Below are 26,053 nucleotides of genomic sequence, written 5' to 3'. Positions count from 1 at the left end.
AAATCATTTCAAAATGGACCAAAGACCTGAACATTAGGCCAGATCCATTGATTCTGATAGAGCAGAAAGTGGGGAATAATCTTGTACTCATGGACACAGGTAAAGATTTTCTGAACAGAACACTGATGGCACAGGCCCTAAAACCAATAATTAGCAAATGTGACCTCATGGAACTGAAAAGATTCTGTAGAGCAAAGGATACCATCATTTGGACAAAGAGACAACCTCTAGAATTGAAAAAGTTTTTTTATAAACTACATATCCAATAGAGGGCTAATATCCAAAATATATTTTTAACTTTAAAAACTAAATATCAAGAAAACAAACACTCATTTGAAATGTATGCTATCAAAGGAGAAAGGGGAACACTAACACAGTTATAAACCAACCATTCAGTCTACAAGAGTGATTTGCCTGTGCTGGTGTAAGAGTGTCACAAGGTTGTGGGAGTAACCAACCAATAACTGATTTGAGTTAAGACCCTTTTGATAAGATAGAACACCCAACATTGCTTGGATGGTCAAGAACTGAGATTGGATAGGCCAGAGAAATTGATGTCAGAGCCTTTGGGTTAGAGAAGAGAGACTCAGAAGAGGATTGTGTTGGGACAGAGGGGTAACAGCCTCTGCACAGCCAACTACAGTGGTCTGAGTCTTCTTCCCTCACTTCAGATAGTTTTGCATCCTTGGCTGAAGAAACCACAAAATTAAACAGGTAGGAGACAGCCCAATGTCAGGAATTCTGAGGTGGTGAAGAAAATTCTGGACAAAAGGGTTATATTTCAAGCCATAGAGGAGCGGCCTAGAAAGGAAAGATCAGAGCTCAAGAAGTTGGTGAGGTGAGCATGGGAGGGTAGATGGTGACAACAAGATGGGCGGAGAGGAAATCTGGCAGACATTATTTTTACTTAGTGAGGGGACACACAAAAGCAGTGTTAGTCACCACTTCCTGTTAATGTAACAAATCTGACAGAAACAACAGAGGGAGGGAGGATTTAGAGGTCTTCCTAGTTTCAGAAGTTTTAGTCTGTCATGGTGGAGAGAGTCTGTAGTGCAGACTGACTACAGACTGCAAGAGATAGAAAGCGGGAGTCCAGGGAGAAGAGGAGGAGAGAGCCCATACCAGATTTCAGTGACTGATTGAATGGGTGTCAACTATTCTCATGACCGTTCCTGTCTTCGTGTGTCCCAGAAGCATGCTGTATTAATACCTGAGCCTTCTTGACTCAATGGGGTTCAGATCCAAAACAGTCTGTCACAGTACCCAACTTCAGTAAAAGGTAGTTATTAACTTTAGTGTTGAATAGCATCATTGTTAGAAAGAATGATGATGGAATTACTTGGTTCAATAGTGAACAATGTTTTTAGCAAAAACAATGTAGGAAAAATAATCTTTCTGGAGAGATAGTCTGGTGTGTTATATTTTACTCAAAAATACATGAACTGCCCATCAAACTCCTTAAGTTTACTAATGTTCTCACTCAACAATTCTGCTATTTGGGATTCACCCTGAAAAACCTGAAATGAACATACCCAAAGATTTAAATCTGTTTGTTACATTGCTGTGTCTAATGTTAAATGACAGAATTCAGGCTGAATGTCTCAAAACAAGCTGGTGGTTAAATAAACATCCATAGAGCCAGATGACTGGATACTCTCCAAATAAATACTTGCAAATTCTCATAACTTCTTTTTTAAAAAGTGAGTTGGGACTGGAGATTTGGCTCAATAGTTAAGACCACTTGCCACTCTCACAGAAGACCTGAGTTCACCCACATGGCTGCTTACAGCCTTCTGTAACTCCAGTTCCAGGAGACTGACGTCTTCTTCAGACCCTGGTAGGCCCAGGGGCTCATGTGGTGCACAGAGAAAAGCAGAGCGAACGCCCACACACATAAAAATATTTTAAAGAATTCAGTTGTAAAATTTTATTAAGTACCCATTTTTAATAAAAATAGTTTTATTCTATGTATTTATAGTGTGCGTGGTTTTGTGTACATGTATATGTGTGGTAACTTGTGCATGTGCCACAGTGCAAAGGTGGGGGTCAGAGGGGAACTTGGAAGAGATGATTCTCTCCCTCCACAGTGTGGGTCTGGAAGAGCAAACTCAAGTTGTCAGGCTTGGTGGTAATTGCTTTTGCCCATTGAGCCTTCTCTCTGGCCCATACCCATTATTTAGTTAAGTTTTTAAATCTTTACTTCAATTATTTATTCTAAAATTGTGACGCATGATTATGTTAACTAACTTGCAATTTCCTTTTTAAATGGACCCTGATTTGAATGTTGAAAATTAGGAATAATGGAAAAGGGTCTAGCACAATGCTCGTTTTCAAGAGCCAATCCAGCAGAGCAGAGGAGTGCGACACCGTGCGGAGAGGAGCTGCAGTGGCTCCACAGCACTGAGGTCCAGCAGGATGACGGCTTTTAGGAGAGCAGCCTGGTAAACTCTGCCAGAAACAAGATAAGCTGAGCAAACACCATCTCCAGCTCTCAGGAGCCGATTATACGCAAACAAGCACACAGGACACCCAAAACAATCTGTTACTAGTTAACTAGGATGAGGGATTAAACTCGAGCTATGTTTGTGGTTGTTTTTTCTTGTTGTCCGTATTTCATAATCTCTTAACCCTTCTGCATATATGCAGCACTTCTTAGAACTGGCGCACACAGAAGTAACTGATGTAAACCATATTCCAACTTTAGTATTAGAAATAAGACTCCTAAAGGCAGAAGACAAGAAGAATCAGAAGATGGCAATGTCAGGTTAGTTTGCACATTCAGAAAAGTGAGCTGCTTAGAGAAATCACATGTGCATGGCTCTTGTTGCTTGTCACTCACGACAGTTAATCGCTTTTCTGTTAGCGGCTAACTAAGCAACATCTAAACAAACAACATGGATATGACTGGAAATGATGAAGAATCATGTACCAAAGAGCCTCTTTCTGTGTAACTACTTTAAATTTGTATATTTCCATGTGATGCACAACCTTGTGCAAACCTATGATGTGATTATGAAAATAGCATTTGGTGGTGTCCGATTCTAATTAATAATGAGGATGCTGTGGGGTGTAAAATGTCTTTGAGTTTTGTTGGTGAGGTTTATGTTTAATTTCTGGCTTACATGTGAGGGTTTATGCCACTGCTGTGCGTTAAAATAGTGATGCACTATGGAGAAATGACGCAAAGGACAACTCAACAATCAGCCTGCATCTCAAAATAAACTTTGTTTTTCACATGCTACTATTTTTGTGGCAATTAAAAACACAGGTCTGTAACTGTAAAGAGATTAAAGAAACTTTAATGATAAGAACAATGAGAAGAATTGGGTTTGAAAAACAAAAATATCCTTGATTTAGAAATATTTCCTAGATGTGAATAAGAAAAAAACGTTTCTAATTTGGTTGGCTTGGAAATAAATTTATGTAGGATTTAAGTCATTACACACCTGCCTAATGGAAGAAGACCCTGGAAATAAGATGCCACATAGACTCTATGTCAATAGAAATCTAGCAAAAGATAAAAATTTCTGAAAAGGAGAAATAAAAATGTATTTCAAATGACTTCTCAGTGTATTTCCTGGTCTCCACAGTAAAGCCATGTTTGAGCAGAGGCTCTTGTGGGTTTACCGAAAGAAGAGAACATAGTCACCTCATTAGGATGCTAATGTTTCCAAGGGTCCTGTCCAAACCAAAAGCAAACTCAGTTTCCTGATGTCCATTCCTTCTTTCTACCCCTTCTTTCTTCAGTGTATTCACACAGCTTCCTGTCAGAAAACTATTAAGAGTTCTGAATTTCTGGTTTCCATCGTGCCCTGAAAATTGGAATTTTGCTAAAACAGTGTCTTCCATCCTGCTGATCGGTTTGGAAGTGCTACCGACTCGAGCCCCTGAGAGGGAGTGCTACTGCCCTAGAGGGACTGGGTACTTATCAGGTTGGAGGAGACAACTGAACATAAATTTTGAAACTTTATACACACAAAAAAAAGAATGACTCAGAGTTTCTAAAAGAAGGAAGGGGGAGGGGAGAGAGGGGAGAAGCTGTAACTCATTCCCTGACTGTGTGTTGTGTGTGACTGCCAAAACCTAGTGCAGACCTCCACATCAGAGCCAAACTTCCATGGCTTCATCAAAAATATTCCACGGAGAAACTTCATTCTCCAGACACACAAAATTCCATCCTTCGAAGAGGCAGTGAGGCTCCTTTCTAGGTTCATAGTGAGTTTGTTATTGGGAAAGGTCTATACTTCTCAACAACATCCCCAAATACCTCCTGGATAACCAGAACAATTTTATAAGTGATTGCCACACAGAGTCCACAGTTTGAGTGAGCACGAATTATTAAAATCTACAAAGGCCCATCACTGCACATCACTAGTAGCTGCTCGGGCTTTCCATACACGTGGGGCCTTAGAAATGGATGATGTGCACAGAAAGCATTGCTACAATGAGATTTACAGAGTCCTACAAAAAACACATGGCTCCGTCAGCCCCGTGTGTCAATTCTCTGTGAATCTCTCCACCAACTAAAGCTGAATTTCCTTTGTTACATCACACATAAGCACATGGTTGACACATGTCTTTCTTAGTTTGTAAAGACAAAGAATTCAATTACACTGATGTCAGAAACCCAGTGTAATTGATGTTTGTTCGTTGGTTTGGAAAAATATAATTTCTGGAAACTGACACAGTTCTACTGCAAATAAAGTAGTATAATTTGTAAAACATTTATGATGTATCGTATTCTTTGTATCATGAAAATATATATATATATATATATATATATATATATATATATATATATATATTCAGTTCTTCAAGAGAGTTTTCCTCTACATAAAACAGATTTGACTTCTCTGCAATAGAGGAAATACCTACTTAAAAGCCCCTTTATTCTACCAGTTCGTAATACATTTTTAACCAAGAGAGGAAGGGGTTAAAAAAAGAGGCCAAAATACTTGCTTACAATGTCACAAAAGAGATCGTTTTAGTTTCTGATTACCACCACCATTGTCCTGCTCCAACCCAAACATCTGCCTGTCACCCCATAAACGTGCTTACACTTCTCTTCCCTTTATGAGCAAATAAATGGGGCTTTAAGAGACTTTTTAAATAGATAGCAGCTGTTTGGCCGCTAAACACTGCATCTGGAAGGGAGTATGATATTCATATGGAGGGAAAAAACACCCTATTGGTTAATTTTCTTAAAGTACACCAATGTTTTACAAAAAGATACTTGAATGCTTTGGATATGCAGAAGGAAGAGCGCAGTATATTGCTGCCAGAAGGCAGGGTTTGCTCCATGAACAGCTGGCATTAGGTTATGTATACTAGGGGGCCCAAGACTGCGGCAGTGCATGAGTTCAATGCCAGGCAATTCACAAGACCTGCCTCTTACCTCCTCCTTCTGAGATGAACTCTGCTTTAGACTAAGATGAATCATTATGGTTTCCTTGCTAGGCCGTAACTGTAATTTTTGGAATGCATAATTCATTTAAGAATACTAAAAATAAATGTTATAACAAAAATCAGGGGAAAACATCTGCTTTACAAAAGTTAAAATGAAGCCTTGTCTGCAGCATCATGGCTGGCTGAGTGAGGCTCCTCATAGAACACAGTCAAAATCTGTGTTGACTTTAGTAATTCCTCACACTGAGAATTAAGGATGTGAGCCAGGCATGGTGGCACATGCCTTCAATCCCAGCACTCCAGAGGCAGAGACAGCGAATCTCTGCGAGGATGAAGCCAGACTGGTCTATAAAGTGAGCTCCAGGACAGCAAGGGCTGTTACACAAAGAAAGCCTGTCTCAAAAATAACAAAGCAAAAATCAACACACACACACACACACACACACACACACACACAGAGAGAGAGAGAGAGAGAGAGAGAGAGAGAGAGCAGCAAGGGTGCTTCCACCTCGTCTTTGCTTTTCCTTTAGAAGGTAGTTTAGCATATGAATCCTGAAACTTCAAGAGCATTGAGTTTTGCTCTTGCAGACTGGAAATGTTTCCGTTAGAAAGGACTTAGTTCAGAAGAGCTAAGGAGGGAGACTAATCCACTAACTGTGCCACTTTCTGCCTTGCTTGCTCTCATCTCACTTCTTCCAGCTTCCGGTTTCCCGCAGGCATACATCAATGCAGTGTATGCCTCCCACCTCCCTCTCTCTGAACCTCTAGCCACATCCACCACGCCGGTTAACCTGTCAGTCATCAGTACATTTTAGATATAATCTAAAATAGGCCTACCTTTCTTACTTTTTCTCAGAAGGACAAAATTTTCGACACTGTATGAAATCAATGCAAACTGTTGGAGGCTGTGTGGTTTTCAGGCATCATTATGCTGAATAGCATGCTATCAGTAGGTCGGAGACTGGCTATCGCAAGTCAGTTAACGCCGCATAAAAATGATTCATTTTATTTTTAAAGCCAAAGGATGAGACTAGAGATTAGAAAAAGAACGGTTAGGGCATGAATGGCTTGTACTTTTTTTTTTTTTCAGATTCTGGGTATCTCCATTTTTTCTCTCACCTCTTCTTGTCCCACATAATTCTTTCATGTTGTTTGTATTTTTTGAAACAGTGTCTCCTCTTGCCTCTGCTGATCTTAAACTCGTTCCACTGCCCTTTAACTCCTGAACTCCTGAACCTTCTGCCACTACCTCCCAAGTGCTGGGACAGGCGTGGCCTCCCCAATTCCTATTCCACTCTTTCTTTATTAATGTCAGAGATTCTAACGTGACTAATCCTCAGTCTACTGCACATAATACCATATTTCATTAAAACTTATTTTTCGTCTGTTGTTATGTGGTGATTCTTTCCCTTAAAGTAGGTAAAATCTTACAGAGGAGGCAAGACACACACATCATTATTGTAGAATGATAACTAGTTCACAACAAAATACTAAGTTTTTTGTAATTGAAGTTAATTGTGCTTATGAAAGACACTGAATTCAAATAGTTTAGAGGAATGGGGAACTATTGTGATATACTTTTCAAAATAAAAACAAGCATAGTAACAAAAATTCAAAGCACACAACTGTCTTATATGTTTTACTTGTATATAACTAATTGACACACACTGTTTGTAAACACATATACAAGACTCCAGGATCATCAAAAATTGATGAGCAGCAAATGTCTGTGCAAACTATTGGGTACCTCTCTGAAAGAAGGAAGTTACCGACTAAGGTTGCCGAAAACTTCATTTGATTGCAAGCTTTTGTTTTTAGGATTACCTCCTTTGTGTGAGCCAAATGCTGTAATTAAAGCCTATATAAAATAAATATCTAATGGTAAAATATCAGCAGGTGTATTGCCTCTTGAAGACAGGAGAGCACAAGTGGGCCAGAGACTGCACACACGTGGGGTACTGTGAGCATCGCTGCTTATTAACTCTACCGCTCTTCTCACTAATCAGTTGTAGACGCTGTTGGCCATCTCTCCTGCCATCAGTTCCCTGGACACGCTTTTAAACAAGAACCCCTCCGCCACAACTATGATCCTCATACTGGAAGAAGCTTATTCACAAACTCGGAATCTGACAATATGTCTCCCGCCCCACAGATGTCTCCAGTGGAAAACCTATGTTAAGCATCTGAGTTTTAATAAGTTTTTAATTTTCTCTCACCTTTAAGGTATTAAAGGCCTGACAAGCTGACTCAACAGGCAAAGGTGCTTAGTGCTAAGTCAGACAACTTAGCTCAAACTCTAGACTCCACAGAAGATGGAAATGAGAGAAGAGACTCCTTAAAATGCCTCTGATTCCCACACACATACAATAATAGATAAAAATCCAGTGCAACGTTTTGTTTAAAAGAAAGGTATTACAAAAAGTAGTCTCCCTGAACAAAAGAATGTTGGTCTACAGAATAAATTCTTACCTGTTTGGCTTCCCCATAGGACCTCATCTGAGCTTCCCTTCCATTTATATTACATGAAGATGAACATGTCCAAATGGCCTGTTTCCTGACCCTGGCACTCCTGCCCCACTTCCTACCACTGCACGTCCTGCACGTCTATGTCCATCTCTGTCCATCTCTATTCTGAAGTGTATGTAGAAGCTTGCCTTTCTCTGACTTCTCACAGCAGTATGTTCATCTGACCTCCCCGTTTTCATTTTGTTTTTGCTTAGTCATGTTTTGAGACAGGGTCTTGCTTATTAGCCCTGGCCTAGTTCTTTCTATGTAGACCAGGCTGGTGTCAAGCTTGTGAAGAGTCTCCTGCTTCTGTCTCCTGTGTTCTCAGACTGTGGGTGTGTACCGTTACGTCCAGCTTTGTGCCCTTTTGTGAGGCAAAATATTTAATCATATATTAGAATGAATTATGCACATCGATTTTCAATTTTTGCTTGCAAGCAGCTGAGGGCGAGGGTGTGTCTCTGCCTCCTGCAAGTAGCTAGCACAGCATCTTGCTCATAAAAGGTGTCAAAAGAGAAGTGAGCATTAGTCACTGGGTCAGGGACTAGAAGGAGATGGGAGGAAAGTCTTTAATGGTAGATAGAATGAAGGCTGTGGCTGAGGAAGGGAGGCAGCAGGTTTCTCACCCTGAACCTGAACTAAGGAGTAAGCAAATCAGGCCATGGAAATAGACAATTCTTCGCCTTATTAGTGGAAGCATTGCTTCTTTAGGCAAATTCTACATGAGTATCAAGGAGTCGTTTCCAACACAGAATTTTCTTTATGGAACTTTACCAAATACTTTAAAAATCAAACATTTTCTATGACCCACTGTGGTTCTTGCCTCTTGAATAACAATGAAAGAAAATGTGCTCAGATTGTGTCCAGCAGGAGTCGGAGCGATGGCTCAGCAGGTAAAAACACGTGCTGTGCAAACTGCATGGCTAGAATTTTACCCCTGACCCCCAGTGCAAGGGGGAGCTGACTCTTCAAAGTTATCCTCTGACCTCCCTACACACACCTTGGCATGCAGCGTTCTCTCTCTCTCTCTCTCTCTCTCTCTCTCTCTCTCTCTCTCTCTCTCCATCCCTGTCCCTCCCCACTGTTTTGTAGTGATGACAATGGTGATGAAGAACACAATAAAATAAGAACTTAAACCGTTCTCGTTTGTACCCACCACCTCTTCTCTTAGCTGCCCCATTCAATTCTGTCCAGTAGATTCTCATTTTAGAGGTCTTATCAACCTTATCATAACTGACAGCAGAAAGGCCGAAGCAGAGTATCTCCATAGGAAGAATGTAACCTCGAAGTAAATCGCTGCTGTTACCTTTCATAATCCTCACATTGGCGGGAGATGGCCACCAGCGTCTCATCATGTTTCTCATTGGTGAGGTGTCGACGTGGAATCTAAAAGACAAAATACATAAATACAAAGGATGCATGGCTCAGATGTATTTCATGAGAAGAAAAGTCTACCAACCTCCGAGAGAAAGCCTTTTGTTAAATGTTAAATGCATTTTCCATCAAAAGCCATGTTTTCCCCCCTCCTGTCTTATTTTCTGTGCTGCTAAGTCGTGAGAAGATAGACCCCAAGTGTGTCTCTGTCTACTTCAGCAAAAAGGGAATGCCCTGGGTGTAAGCAAAGGCTCTGCCTTTTGGCTAAGGGAGAGTCTGATGACAGAGGGAAATGTCCAGTAACAAGGAGAAGAAGTTTGGGTATTCCAACATGCAAGGCATAAACCGTTAAAGCTGTCAGATCAATATGTTTACAATTCAGTTAGCCACACTGTAGGGACAAGCTGTCCAGGAGTGCCTAACTGCCCAGTGCCACCAAGGCCTTTCTTCCCAGAATGCCATTTACTCCAGATTTTGCACAATGGAGTTAGTAATTATTTCCACGATTTTTCAGAATAACATGAGAATTAGTGATATTACAACTAAAAGACACAATTTTTACTTCTCATTTTTTTCTATTAAATATTAATTACAACTTAGTCACCCAAACTGTGTCAGAAGTCACACAGGCAGCATGGTGCCTCAGAGGGTACAGAGCAGACACTTGAATTTGAAAAATTGCAAGACTCATGTATATTTTGAAAGCCAGTTCCTTCAGGCAATCAACACATTTGAAATGCCTCTGGAAACTAATAATTGCCACTATCCCTTTAGAAACTGTAAGGAGTCGAGCCTATGGGAAGCTTGTCTGAGTTTTTTGGAGTTTCTGTTGAATTTTAAAAACAAGCCCTAAAGTCTGCTTGTCCCAGACCTCTGAGGAGAACTCACTTCAGCGATTGGCAAGCTACCTAGACACAGTGTGGGAGGGTGGCTTTTTGTTTCATTTTGTTTTCAGCTTGGGACAGCTGTTTAAAAGTCATCTGCCGCCACCATGGCAGTCAGTTACTAGATGAAAGCAGATGCCTCTGGGGACCATTGCAGGAACTGGACCACCAACTAGTGTAACTTTTTTTCTCCTAATTATGCAAAATTGCACAACTTCCTCTCTTCTTTGTATGATGCTCCAGAGATGTTACAAAATTCCCCGCACTCACTGAGGAGCAAAGCCTGAGATACCTGACAGGCAGGGGCAAGAAGGCCTACCCTGGCAGTTCTAGAATATCAGTTTTACAAAAAAAAAAAAAAAGGTTTAGTAAATAAGTTTATTTTAAAAAATCCTTTAAAGATTCTATTAGTTTAACTAAGACATCAAGAACTTACCAGCCCAAGCAGTCAAAGGCAACAGAAACCGAGAGAGGCAAACAGCCTAGCCAGTCTGCTGCTGTTTGAGTACTACACACCTCGTTCTTCATTTTTATCCTTCCATAGTTGCACATTGTATGGACAATATTTTCAGTGTGAAATAAAAGTATACCTGTTCTAATATGAATTTTTGCATTATAAGTGAAATCTCATTAAAAGATGTCACAGACTATAACATCACAGTATTTGGATTCTGGGAAATCTTGAGAACAGCACGTGGAAGGGAAACCTGAAGACTTCATCTCCACTAAATCCCAGATTACGGTAATCTCAAGGCCCAAGACAAACAATTTTACTGAAATACCCTCCTGAAAACATTTTTCACAGAGCACGCAAAGCTCAGAATCCATCTAGTTGGGTTGCAATGTCCTTGCATGCTGGCAGCCCAGATTGGAGGTCATGAGGGAATGTAGTATAGACACGCAAACACAGAAAAGCTGGGATCCGGTGGGCTGTGCTCTCTGATGGAGAAGCTGCTGCACCCGGAAAGCTTAGTGCATTTTTTTTATTCAGAGAACAGAGAGGCAGGGTTATCGCGTAGAGATAAACAAGGCAACAGGGCTAGTATATACAGCTAAACAAGAAGGCAGATTTAGCTAATATTGGTAGGAGAAATCTCTGTCTGAGAGTAGTCTTCAGGATGTTGACATCTGGGCAGACAGCTGGGAGAAAGCTACCACTGACATTTTCTGCACTCAACATTCCCACTCAGAAAAGAGGAGAGGTTTGTTGTCTCTCTGGGCTTTATCACAAGAAGGTTTTGCCACTCCCATGAGTTTGGGGCATTGGGATCTTTGACATGGTCATGCAAGTGTCAAACAATACACATTCATTTGGGACTTCACTTGATCCCTTCACTAGGTGATCATGAACTTACTGAATTCCTCTTGGGTGGTATGAAGACTAGCAGGCAAACAGAGAAACACCAGCCAAGAGTTCCTGAGCCAGAGGCCCATCTGGCACTAGGAGCATACTGCAACTACCTTTGATTATAGCTCCTTCATTTATTATACGATGTAATTCAAGACATTTTTACCTCATTAAACATTTTAAATACCTGAAGCAGATCTTAAATGAAATAAACAAGCTGGACACCAAAGATGATGACTTTTTAAACTTTTATTGATTCTTTGTGGATCTCACATTATGCATTCCAATCCCACTCATCTCCATGTCCCCTTGGATCTGCCTTCTGACTTTGCAACCTTCTTAAAACAACAAAACTAAATTTAAAAGAAAGCCAAAACCCAAACAAAACAAAGAAATAAAACAAAATAGAAACAGAAACAAAATAAAAAACAAAGAAAAATGAGAGAGAGAGAGAAGAATCTTTTTGTGGGAGCTATAGTGTGACCTGTTGGGTCACACAGTTTACCTACCCTTTAGTCCATTCATCTTTACTTACAAGAGTTTGTTGCCACAAGTCACTCAAAGTTCTGGCTTCTGCTACACTACCCCACCAATAATAGGTTCTCACTGGGGCTCCTCCTGACTATCCTGTTGTTGTCCTGTGTTATGAAGATCCTGTTATTTTGAATCTGTAGGTTTGTTCCCTTCGCATGTTCCAACAGTTCACAGATGGGGTGCATGTTGGGATGGGCTAACTTGAATCACCGATTTTGGGCCTGGGTGATAGCTGGGTGGGTCACTCCACCTAGGTCAATCCACCACCTCAACGATGATGACTTTTTACAAGAGAAATTGGGTTGGAGGTACAGAAGTGTCAACCGTTGTTGGGTACGCATGAAAATGCTATCAAGAAACCTGTCATTTTGTATGTCAATTAAAAAATAAGTAAAATTTAAAAATCGCTTGTGAATGTTAACTAACCAATGTGAAACCAAAGATGAATTGTGTAGTAAATCTCTTAACCTTTATGCATTCAGACAGGACTCCCCTGATAGCTAAGCCTGATGTACTAAAGAATGCAACTTGTCAAGTTTCGACTTTGTTAACTAACTGGTTACAAAAGTAACACGTTAATGGCCACACTGTGCCTAGATCATACCGCTCATTGTACACCTCATGAGCGTGCAGTGGTTTTTATTTTTAAAAATCTATTTGTGTGTGTGTGTGTGTGTGTGTGTGTATAGGCATAATGTGTATGGATGTGTTCATGTGCGGACAGATGCCTGTCTGTGCTTGTGAGGGTCAGAGGTCGTTGTTGGGGATGTTCCTCCATTGCTCCACACCTGATCTTCAACTAAATCTGTGATCACTGATTGGCTAGACAGGTTATCCTTGCCTTACTCCACTGGCATTACAGATGGGCACCATCAAAGCTGCCTTTATAAGTGGGTTCTGGGACCCTGAACTCAGATCTTAAAGCTTACCTGGTAGGCAATTTCCTGACCGAGCCACCTTCCCAAAGTTCTACATTAAAGTTTGATGAATGAGGTGAAGAAAGTCAAGATGAAGAATACTTTCAAAAAGATCATAGGATGGAAATCCCAGAGTTGCTTCCATCCACCCACTCCAACTTCAGTTATGATCTACTTTTTAAGCCACAGAGCAAGAACAGCAGAATGAAGGTGAGCAGGTCTCTGGGAAGAGTCTAATATTCTCACGCCCCTCTGCTTCCTCTTCTGTAAGTGGGGGTAATAAGGGTACCACCTCACATGACTGCCATTAGCTGGAAAATCTGCCTGGAAGGTAATTTGCTCTATACACTTTTAGAAATTGGAACCCAGTATAATATTCCCCTGAGCATATGTAGTATGCAATAATGAAGTCAGTTCAGCAATTGTGCTTGGTCCCTTCTGAGCAGGTAGGTTACTTTACCATCTTGACTCATGATCATATTGACACAGTTTAATGTGTGGAAGTTGATAGAAGTATTATTCCTAAAGCTCTTTTTTTTCTAATATCAGTTAAAGCTATATGAAATTGTCTTGGAGAAGTCATCATCCTGTTGAGAAAAATAGGATGGCAAGCCTTAGAGATCCGAAATCCTGGATTTCTTGTTTTCATATCCCAGTATGGGTCACAGTGAGAACTTTCTACCCTAACGACAGAAAAGCAATCATACAATAACTGCGTAGGAGGACTTGAAAGACAAATGCCAATTAAGAGTAGAGGGTTACATGAGCTTGTCACCAAGAGTGGTTTGCTCAGGTTTTTAGTAGACTATTTACATTTTTTAATTTTTGCAATTTTATGTTATGAAATAGAAAATAAAGAGATTAAAGTTCTATTTAAAATTACTTCAAAATTAGTTTGCATAGTGAAACAAAGTATAAGTCATACATAATTTTTAGAATCAAAAGATTTAGCACCAAAGACCACAGAAGGAAAGATGCTCAAGTGGCTGATGACATCCTCCCAGGCTAAAAGCGATATGTTTCTTCCTTCCCATCACTGGATCAATTTTTTCTCTCTCTTCCGCATCCCACGCACTTCCTGCTCTTCACAAAGGAATCTCTATATTGCTAAAGAAGCAGATGGCGCTTTGTGTTCAACTTAACCAAAACTTGCCTTGGATTCTTGGATGAAATTCAGTACACCATTAAAGATCTTAAGTTGTTTGATTGTTTAAGCAGAAGTTTACACAATTCAGTTCCAAAATAATTCAAATGTGGAGGATAGACGCATGGTTGGAAATATGCTGTGCCAATCAAGTCTATGCTAGGCTGTTGGAATGTGTCAGAATATAAATATCACAAAAGGCATGACACCCTCACTTAAGACAGGAGGTACTTGAAGCTGACAAGTGATTCCATCTCTATAATATGTGTTTCTCTCTGGGGTGTTCCATTTGTAGCTCATTATACTTGCTTAGCAATCCTGTTTCATTTCAGAACCTGCCTTCACTAAATTTAAAATTAAACGTTAACCAGGTTCAATACAATTTTTTTAATGATGCATCCTAGGAAACACTAAACTATCTTCAAAATTTTTATACTCATTTGTATATACAACTGTCAAAAGTTCTTAAAGATACTGTGCTGAAAATACATATATGTTCATTCACATGCTTTTATATATAAGGACAGTTACTGAATTTTTAAGGATATGTAACAGGGGCTTTCTAAGGAGCTCAGAACACTGACTTCTCTCTCAGAGGACTCGGGTTTGAGTACCGGTATCCGCATGAATGGAAGGTACAGCATTCTTAATGTTTAGTTACCTACTTGTTTCTAGTAACTTCTGTGAGTGGCTTTTTACAAATTTCAAAGCATAAAATAATTTATGCCAATATGTTGATGATAATAAGTAATACCAAACTCTAATATTACCATCACAATAAAACAAAATAAGAAGTAATGTGAAGGGAAAACATAGTAGATTATAAATTATAGATTTTGTTTTGTTTCTTTATATGCATTTCTGGCTCGACTCTTAAATTAATTAAATGTAAGCTCTTAAGCCTCTGATTTTCTGGCTGTCAATCTTCAGGAGAATCAGCCTAACTTTGTCATCTCTATGCTCACTAGAAGTCTAAAGCTCTACCACTAACACATGCAAGAACTGACAGTTGGAGCAGGGATTGTGGGGAGGCCCCTCACTTCATAGCGCTGCTGCTGCCAGTCTCCATGTTTGCTGCCTTCAAAGCAGAACGGGGACTTGCATCATCTGAAAACTGCAATCTAATATGTCAAATGTTCATTTGCATGTAATACTTTGTCAAGTCAACTGATAAGAAACAATGTTTCTCCAGAGTGTGCAAGCCACAGACAGTGCCATCCACACTTGCCACTATGGCGACATCCTGGTGACAATGGTTGCTCTGTCCATTTTCCGTCTTATGTTATAGCCATCTTCTTAAAACAAGTTTGATCTTGTCATCAGCCCTTTCCATACACACATAATAACAAATCTCCGTGGTCTTCCATCACAGAGACAGAAGCTGTTAGCACAACTGAAAGGGTCTGGATTCCTCAAATGGGTCACTGGACTCTCTCTAGTGTTCTCCCCAGTCACCACAGTGACAAGTCCCTCCAAGGACTGGGGCTCCCTTCCCCCGGGAATTTTTCTTCCCAGAAAATGCAGTTGCTCCCAGGTCTCTGTAGATCCTTTAGTATGCAATTTCACAACTCCCTCAGTCCTTTTGGCAGCACTTATCGTGATTTTACAATTTTTGGAGTATATGATTATTCATGCCAGGTCATTCTTCCGCAATAGACTCTACATTCTGTGAGCTGGTTGTTCTGTAACAAATGAATGCCCCAGACACAGTATAGTTCTTAGGATGCATAAGTGTCTCAGAAGCAGAAAATGAATGAACTGAATATCAAGTATGGCAGCAGATGGTTTTCTAAGGAACTGTATGGCATCTAGTACAGGATTTAGAAAACATTTCCCTAATAATGCCTTAGATACTATGTTCAGCTTAAATCACTTTTCCTACATAAAGTAACCTATCTATATGTTTAAGAATTCTTATATATACCTAGAGTCACCCATAGTAATTGTGCACACACACACACACGAAAAAGCAGTACACCTGCTTAGAAAAATAAAACATATCAGTTAAGTATGAAACTTACTAAAATTTACAAGTATAAAGCTAACGCACCAGTACAATGTTTCAGACTATTTCAGATAACTTCAATGAGAGCCAAGGCAGGTACTTAGTTTTGTTTGTTTGTGACCAGTGTCTCCCTGTGTTGCTCAGTGTAGCCTCAGGCTCACTATGTAGCTCACATTGTCCCAGAATGCTTGGACTTCCTGCCTTAGCCTCTTAATACTGGATTCTTAAAACAGGGTTTTAAGAATATGACGATGTTGGCCAACAGCAGCAATAAAAGAGTGTATCTTCTACACTTTAATTCATTTACTGTCTCTAGCCAGCAGGAGTCTCATACTTAACTCGCACCAAAATTGCTTGTTGTGTGGAAGAAACTGAAGGGAAGGAAACTGAGACACGGGTCTCATTTACAGTAATGGCTCGAGGGAAATTAAAATGAGAGACCTCTGGCTACACATCATTTGGATAAATCAAAAGAAAGAACCAAAGAGTTATGGTTTGAGGTACTTTTTCCATTTCATGTTTCTGAGAATGGTGTTAAATCGGGGACTTTTAGCACCTGTTTCCTTCTAAGAAGTCTTTTTGCTTTATGACAGGCAAGTTTTGCTACCACAGATTCTCCGCAATTCAGTCCCCCATCAGGGCACCTGCATTTCTGTCACCTGAAAAACTGGCACTTGAGGGATTGCAATTCCAAATGTTCCCAAACCCAGGGATCAGTAGTCAGAACTCAGAGTCCCTCACCCTTGTTTCTAGAAACTGCTACCTATAGACAGCAACAAAATCTCGTTCTAGTACGATGAGTCATGGCAATTGGCGAGCCTACGATTATTGAAATCCTGCTGTTGTGCACGTGGGCTTGAGCCCATCAGTGACTAACTTCTACCCTGGGAAGTAGGTCTTATGTGTGGAATGATCCCACATCTGCAGCAAGGTAAGTGTCCCCTTGTTCTTAGTCTTTCTTCTGCTCTCTCCTGGGAGGTACTTTTGCATTGTAGATTTATATTAAACAATTTCAATTAGAGATCCTCGAATTACAAATTTGAAGTATTTTGATTGGAAGGCCGATTAGACTTAAAATCAAAAGAAATGGCTCTCCCCTTATCTCTTACATTAAATAAGTTAGCTGCCCTCTACACTAAACTCCAGCTGTGAAGCAGATACAATGCTGGCCTTTCTTAAAGGGAGGAAGGAGTCTGAAGTGGTCTTCTGCTCCCCTGACTACTAAAATGGTTTTGTTAGTGCTTCCTGACAAAATGAAAGCTCTACACGCAGTAGGATTTAAACCGTATCCGATGCATCAAAATTCAATAAAAAGTCATAGAGAAAGTAAGTTTCAGGAGACACAAATGTTATCATGTATATAATTATGGATGAATGTAGATTATTGCGCTTAAGGCTAAAGATAGATCTTCTGTATGGAAATGTGCCTTAGGGGAAACTTGTCCTGGGTAATTTCATATCCATGACAGGTAAGCCGGACCCACCTCCATCCTTAGGCCTCTCGCTAATAACACCACTTCCTCCAGATACATTCCCATTCACTTACAAGGGAAGCTGGTAAAGGACAGGCTGAACCAATGGTTTTTGTTTATGAGACTGGAGATTGATCCAGGGATCCTTTTATGCTAGGCAAGCAATCCATCACTCTGCTGCATCCTCCCCTCGGTTTTTTGTTTGGATTCTGTTTCTCTAAGATAAGGTTTTACCGTGCGGCCCAAATATTATAATCCACACTATATTTTTAACAATGAAGAGCTCTATGTGGTTTCAATTATCGCTAAAAAGGCAATCAACTGCACTCAGTGTCATTACGGAAGCTTCACGGAAACTGCCTTGCAGATCAATACTCAGGTGCTCCTTCCCAGAATGGCAAAAATAAACACAAAGAACTGAAGCTGAGAGCACAAGATACGGGTTCTACACCCAGCACCAAAGAAACAGAGACTGTGTCTCAGCACCAAATGATCATAATGAAAGACAATTCAGTTTCTGCCACTAACAGTGAATTGATGAAAGTCATCTGCTTCTGATGAGGGTCAGGATGTATGCTAGGTTCCGAGTCCATTCTTCAGCTCTTATAAGCTGACTAATTACATCTGTAAATCTCAGATTAATTATATCTCATTATTTAAAAATGCTATTTCATGTCTTAAACAAGCATTAGGTATTCTAGTCAGAACTTTATTTTCCTATACTAACTCATATTTAGGCAAAAGTTAATTTGTCTACATTAGATGTGCAATGTTTCTTTTTATGATAAATCAAAGAAATGGTTTTGATACTATTTATATGTTTTATACTTTATTCTACAAGGAATATGTATTTTGTTTTCTGAGAATTTCACGTATGCATATATTGTGTATTGGTAAAATCCAGCCTATTTCTCACTGTTGAAATTGCCCCTGCTTCACCCCTCCCCATTATTCTCCCCCATTGAATATACTTAGTGCTACCAGAATATGTGAATGTAGGACAACCTACTGCTTTTGCTTTTGGATAGGGTGTCATGTATTCCATAGGTAATGCCCTATGTAACATAGGTGTAGGAAAGGGTTTCCAGAATAGGACTCAATCTGCCCAAGGATTAAAACCAACAACTGGTAAGTAGGGCTTCATTAGAATAAGAAACTTCTGCACAGCTAAGGAAACTCCACACAATGGGAAATAATCTCTTGTACATATACATCTGACAAAGGATGAAATCCAGAATATTGAAAAAACTAAAAAAACAAAGTCAAAATAGAAAACAAAACAAAATAAATGACCCATTCAAAAAAAGGGGGTGGGGGTGGGAGGGGACCTGGAACCTAATAGAGAATTCTAAAAAGAAGCAAAATGTCTAAGAAATGTTTCGATAAATATTCATTGTCCTCAGTAGTTACAGAAATGCCAATCAGAACAACTTTGAGATTTCATCATATTCTTGTCAGAATGGCAGAAATCCAGAAAACAACTGACAACAAACGCTGGAGAGCGCACACAGAGAAGGGAGCCCTTGTTATCTGTTGGTGGGGTTGCAAGCAAGTACAACTGTTAGGAAAACCAATGTGGAGAATTCTCAAAAAGCTAAAAAAATAAATAAATATACCATGTGAGCTCGCTATACCACTCTTTGGCATATGCCCAAAGGAATCGATATTCTACTCCACAGACACTGGACATACTGAATGCTGCTCCGTTCACAACAGCTAGGAGATGGGGACAAACTAAATGTCTCTCAATTGATGAATGGGCAGTGAAAGTGTGGTACATATACACTATGGAGTATTATTCAATTACCAATATCAGGAGGATAAAACAGGACCATTGTTAGGATGGGAAGGGTTGCTGAGGAGCAATAAAAAGATGTTAGTAAAATTCAAATAATCACCAGGGAGATGGGAAAAGGGGGGAACTTTAGCAGTGTGGAGGGAGGTAAATACAGAAGAACGTGGTCGGAGAGGAAAGGGGACTAACAAGATGCAAGTGATCTGATAAGGTAGATTGGAAAAGGAGTCTCCTCAGGAAAGGAGAAAAATACAGATGGCTGAGAAAATTCGCAAGGGATTATATTATTATTTACCTACAGAAACCCTATAGTGCATGTAATTCAGTGTATAAATATGCATACACAGTTTTAAAGAACTTTTATCATCTGGGCTGACAGTACCCCTTCCACATAGACCAAAGGTCACCTACCAAAAACACCAATACCAGATATGAGAATCCCTCTTTAGAATTGTTGGCTAGGGTTGTACAAGAGCTTCTCAAAACATACAGCCTATCATTGTTTCCCTTGGTTGTCCCCCTTCACCCCGAGGTGGAGGGTAAGTTCTTATTGCTAAAGATATCATACACTTCAGAAACAGGACCCTGAGACCCTTGATCTAAAACTGACTTGAATGTCCCATTCCTGAGGACTAGCTTTCATGGTACCAGAAGGTGCCACGCAAGCTTCCAAGGCAGGGAAGCAACCAACAGTCCTGCTCAACTATGATGCCTATGAATCACATCAATGACTAACATAGCATCAAAACCTTACAGGTACAGTAGTGGCACACATACACGGGTGGTAACCAATGGCTCTATAATTGGAATTAAGAATTAGTCAATTAGTCAGCAAGAAGGAAACCAAGCCTAGTGCTAGAAAGCTAACTAACTCAATACTAGTGAAATCATGATTATTGGATCAGAGTTCACAATTACTACTTTACTAAACCAGCATAACCTCTAACAGTAATCTATAAATACTTGTCCTTATACCACATCTAAGTCTTCACCCATCACTAAGGAAACTATTCTTTAGAGACTTTAGAGATTGCTACTGAAAGCAATCAAAATGCAGAGTTGTGGAGTCCAGTCACAATGGATACATCTAGAAAACACACCCACACCTTAGGTTCAGGGAACATTGTTGAAGAGGGGAGATGTAAAAGGTTGTAAGAGGCAAAGGATCAGGGAAGTTTGCTGTCAGATTTGTGTATCCTAGTAATATCAGAAGCTATAGCCATACTATCATCACACCAATATGACCACCCAAACATGAGCTGAACAAGGTTACCACCAACAGACAAGGCAAAGTGGGTGAGGAAGTGCCTATGAGGTTTAGGCTCAGTACAAAGAACTGCATGCAACTGAGGAAAGCTGGGGGTGGAAGAGGTGATCCGTCATATTGGTTATCCAGTGTCAAACAGTCAGCTCTGAAAACACACAAGTAACAGTATACAGATTGAGGTTATATTCAGGACTGTATGTATATGCATATATGCATGTGATAACAATTAGTCAAAATAGAGGCCATAAATTTGAAGGAGAGTAGGGAATAATCTATAAAAAGGTCTGATGGAAGGAAAAGGAAGGGAAAATGTAATTAAATTATAACCCTAAAATAAACAAACAACAACAAAAAATAAGGGCACTTAGTGACACTGGGCACCTAGTGTCACTGTTCTGCGTGTCAGGGTGGTGCAGTCTACTGGGGCTTTTGTTGTTGTTATGTTTGTTTGTTTTTCTGATAAGGTTTCATGTATCCCAGGATAGCTTAGAATTTCCTACACAGTGGAGGATGAATTTCTCACCCTTCTGCCTCCTGGTTGCTGGAATTAAATCCTCGGGCTTCTGTACCCAATTTGCTTGTTTTGTTTGGAAATTCAACAACGGAAGCCATTTTCTCAGAAAATTTTGAACAACTTTTCAAGTGAGAATTTGTGAAAAATGGCAAAACTTGGAAAAAAATAAAAGATTATAGCTACACCCCAAAGATGCTACTAAGCACATGGCAAGGGTACCACCCTCTGAGAGTCACCTGGAAACACCTACTGTGCTTATCTATACTTATTCACACCTGAAGGAAACCCTTCTCCCTATTTTCAACTTGAAATGGAGTTTGAAAGACTGGAAGGGGCAAGTTCCGCTCAACAGCCTCTTCTTAGCTACGGTGCTCCCGTCTGCATTAGAGACCGAGGTTTTCCTGTAGAATTTATGCATTTCCGATCAGCAGAGGCAAGGAATACTTAGCCTTGAGTGCTTTTCAAGATAATCTACTAACTGTGGACTGACCATGCCTGTGACAGTTCCTCTGTCACCCAAGGCTCAGGTCCACCAAGGATTCATTCATTTGGACTATGCTACCCATTCACTGCAGCTGTTTTGGTCCTTGTGGTGCTTATATCTTAAAATATGGAGATATTTTATCTTGGGCTTGTTTTAATTCCAATAAAATTGATTTTTCTCATGTTCTGTGCAATTTTCAGGAAAGATATTTTTATTTTGACCTCCTTATTTAAAGCTAAAGACATATGTGTGAAAAGTAAGTTTCTTCCATCTTAAAAATTCATCCTTCATGAAGTAAATATTTTAAAAATTAAGACTAATCACAGTTACAAATAGATGATAGCTTAATTAATTATAAATAAAGCTAAATAGCAAAGCACTAAAGAACAATATTTTTAAGTAGTTAAAATGAGGCTGAAGTTATTCTTCGCAGGAAGTGTTCAGGTGACTAGAACCCAAGCAGTGCTCTTTCCCTGCTCAGGTCTCAGTTTCTCCATCTCTGGATAGAGACCAGCAGCTTCCACAGGGACACAGCCAATGTGATGGGACTTTGTTTTCTCTATACTAGCCCAAGCATTTCCTTGACTACTATGGGGGTTAGAATCCTTTAGCAGAAGTAAGTGAATCCAACACACAGCTTCTCAGGATGAAAAGTTATTTCTTCCTTGTGCCTCACTTATGCCGTGGAAATGGGTGCAATGACTGCCAATCGAATGGGGAAGTCTTAGTGAGAGCCTACAATGTCTTAATTAAATGTGTACTTCATGGAGATGGAGCAGAAACAATCTGTGATACAGACAACAGGATAAGGCCAGACAGACAGACGCATAGCTGGCAAAAGAGAAAGGAGGACATGGGGGAAGGAATTAACTACAAAATACATCGCAGTTGTAAAGTTTGATGTCTCAAAATATCGAGGATAGCTTATCTGAAAAACAGTCTGTAAAAGTAGATCCACTCCATGATGCTTTCTGTCACAATGCCCACAGCCTACCTCTCTCCACTACGAACACAACTTTCCTCTGGAAACAGTTTCACTGCTCATATTTAAACTATTCCCTGAAAATCCGTGTCTAATCTCCTTTGGAGAAACTAACTAAACAGACTTCATCCCTTTATTCTTTCAGAAGACATTACTTTAGAAGCCCTTCTTAGCATGATTACCTGGTAGCACAAGGAATCTGATGGAGTTGTTCCCCAACCATGGAGAACACTGAACAATAATTTCATCGATCCCTATTTAATCAGGATTGCTCAACTCTGGAACAGCCTAAAACCATGACTGGAGTAAAATTATTCACACGCTTACTTAAATTAGTTATCATTCATAGAGATGATCTAAACTGCACTCGTGCAGCAACGTGCTCATCTCAGTAGCTTACGTGGCGGGGGCTGTGAAGAACCTAAGCGGCAAAGTGCTCTAAGGCGAATATTTAAAGGAAACCATCACACATTATTACACTTGGGATGAGTGCCTTGCCATCTCCCACCTAGAACACACAGATCCGTGCTCTGGTAGCCAACAGTTCCGGACTTATAATCACACACACACACACACACACACACACACACACACACACACACAATATTTCAAGAGGAAAGTTGAAGTACTTTCAGAAGAAGAGTTAGAGTATGCTCAAGCAAAATGAAAGCAAAGGCGTACATGGGGCCTTACTCACCATACTCTATACGAAAGCTCCTCTCAGATCTAGGTAGGGCACAGCAGGGTGTAACATGGAGACCTTGTCTTCAAGGCTCCAATCAAATAGTAACTAAGTGGCTTAAATAGAAACATGTATTTTGAAAGGTTAATCCGCCCATGCACAGGGAACTCCCCCCCTCACCCCGTAGCTCTGCTACCCATGGCTATTAATACTCACCTCTCGGTACAAACACAACCTATAGATAAAAGATCCACGACCTATGTGAAATACCACAGAGGATTCCCTCTGAGTCTCTAGTGGTGCAATGGAAACACAAGAAAACAGCATACCTCTTCAGGCAGCTGGGGTCCTGCAGGACATCCACCAGCCCACTGAATGGAAACATTCTATCAACTTTAAAGAACCACCACACACACATAAACAGAAGTTATGAATTAGTAAATTTACTGTAAGGAGCACACAGGTCAAGTACTCATTTCTAGGAATGTTCCTCTCTTTCATCTTACCATTTCTAAGCCCTGAGAGAACCAGCACCTAGTTAATATCTAAATAGTCAGTCTTAAAAGTCATTCAGAAATAAGCCCAAATCAACGGCTGAGTGTTTTCTTATGCTGAGGTGGAATCATATTTATAATCTCCATGTTGTCTAATAATATTATGAGGTTCAGAATTGTGTGCATTGCCACCCTAGAAAACAGTTGCACTAAGCAATGGCATGGCTCTCCAGAGTTAGACAGATATACAGACATTTCCAGCTCAGGAAAAAAATGTTTGCCCAATGTAATCCGTGCTGACTATCGATACCATTTGCTCGCGTTGAATTCATTCTTTAAGCCGAGTAAGTGGTGGCAGGCATTGCTGGGTGAGTCTGACTGTCCCAACCCAGCTCTCAACACAGCAGGCATTCGAGACCAGTTCAAAAGCTGTCATGTCTGTAACCCCACTCTCAGGAGCTAGCTAACTAGGCTTAAAAGAAATGCATATTTACAATTACAGCATTTCAGAAATACCAGTTCTGGGAGGGGGGTTGAAGTCACCGGCGTTTTTAGAATTTTATACTTTTCTATATTTTCAAAAATTTTCAAAAGGAAAAAATCACGTAGCTTGCACAGGCAGGCAAGTAAACCTCTCCAAAAATAAAACAACACAGGAAATAAACTGCCCTTAACTTGAGTTATTTAACACAGCTGATGACACACCATTGTTTCAAGACAAGGTATTTTGAATGCCCTTTGAGGAGTCTTTCAACTGACACAAAATGTCATTTGCCTTGCTTGTTTCCCCATAGGAAAAAATAAGTCCTTGCTCTTTCATATTCATAGGAATATGTCATGTTAGTGTAATGTCAGAACAGCAAGAATAAGTGCGGCCTCCAGCAGCAGGTCGCTGGTGCTAAGCCGTCCTTGCAGGGTGAGACCTTTACATGTAACCAAAGTCTTCCCTTGCTGTTCGCACCACTCACACGATGGAAGGCTGCCCCGAGGCGTGGCACGAACATTATTCCTAAAACTCGGAAGAGTTTTCAAAGTGTGTGGAAGAATCAGCTTGTCTCAAGCCAGGTGTCTCTTTACTGGATGATCAACCACATACATTAAGTGATATGAGAGAAACATAGGAGCATATTTCAAATCTGACAACTCAAGGGGGAAGACATTTTTCCATTAAAAACGAGAAATGGACAAGTAAGCTCCATGGGAAAGGTGTTGGGGGGAGAAGAGTGTATGTAAGGAGTTAGCACTTTTCACACCGTTCTCTCTGGAGAGGGGCCCTGGACTCTCTCTGCACACAATGCTGTGGTAGAGCAGTGTGAGCACAGGTCCCTGAAGTCCCGAATCTCTTCAGTGCATTCAAGCCACGGAACATCAAGGACAGCCTGGGCTAGCCATCTGCCAGCTAAGTGACCAGGGCTGCTCACGAAAGATCGTTCTGTCCAATGACTTTTCTTCAGGGAAAAACAAGGAAATGAGCTAACATTTTTAATAAAACTTCAAGACGTATGCCTAAAGTGACTGTTGAAAAATGAAGCTTACACGCCTTGAGGGCACAAGTGTCAGGACAAGGGTGAGAAAAAGGAGAGACTGAGACCGATGAAGTAAGACAAGACACACTAGTGTAGCACCCGAGAAATAGAAGCTTTAGCCTTTACTTGACCACACAACATCCAAAGTCCAAATCACAGATAGGAAATTGAAGTTAAGCAGACAGTAGATGCAACTGCAGATTATACTTTCAAAGTTTTCACCACCATCAAGTTTCTCTAAAAAGGTGGTAGGGCCAATTTAGCAACACTTGTCTAAAGTAAGTTCAGCTTTTCCAATTGTCCTAACAAATTCTGTCTGTTAGGTGACAGTTTTCTGAGAACTGGGATATCAGACAACCCTCCAGCATCTTCCATGAGGGAGGCCACAACTCTCTCCACACCTTGGCACTGAAGATTTCCACCAGAGATTGATTGTAATTTCCTTACAACCTCAGGGCGTCACCTGTCATACTACTTAAGCCCAGAAAAGGCTACATGAGGAGCCCCAGCTGGACACACCTGAAGGTTGTATTGCAAGATTGTGTTCAGCTGTCTCCTAGATCAAGATGATTTGGGTAAATTTCCTTGTTAGCTTGAAACTTCGAGATGCATAAGAAGGAATGTCATTTTCTATCATATTCATAAAGCTGGAGTGACAGTTGGGCCTAGCTAACTCTAAAGTTTGTGACGGTTATTTCAAAGAATAAAGCAGTTTAATGT

General features: G+C 40.3%; 1 protein-coding gene across 2 annotated transcripts in view; it reads right to left on the bottom strand.

Moving 5' to 3' along the window:
- Nucleotides 1-23,455, bottom strand: part of Tnip3 (TNFAIP3 interacting protein 3) — a 109,175-nt gene extending 85,720 nt beyond the window's left edge. For both annotated transcript variants that reach the window (XM_048416263.3, XM_087907269.1), the window contains exons 1-2: nucleotides 23,329-23,455; nucleotides 9,218-9,297 (exon numbers count right to left, since the gene is read on the bottom strand). In XM_048416263.3, the coding sequence (XP_048272220.3) occupies nucleotides 9,218-9,297; nucleotides 23,329-23,331 (83 nt within the window). In that variant the 5' untranslated portion in view covers nucleotides 23,332-23,455. The remainder of the gene's footprint in view (nucleotides 1-9,217; nucleotides 9,298-23,328) is intronic.
- Between the last annotated feature and the right edge of the window lie 2,598 nt (nucleotides 23,456-26,053).

Source organism: Myodes glareolus, chromosome 6, assembly GCF_982192425.1.
Source record: "Myodes glareolus chromosome 6, mMyoGla1.1, whole genome shotgun sequence".
Lineage (NCBI taxonomy): Eukaryota > Metazoa > Chordata > Mammalia > Rodentia > Cricetidae > Myodes > Myodes glareolus.
This window is presented reverse-complemented; position numbering and strand designations above follow the sequence as displayed.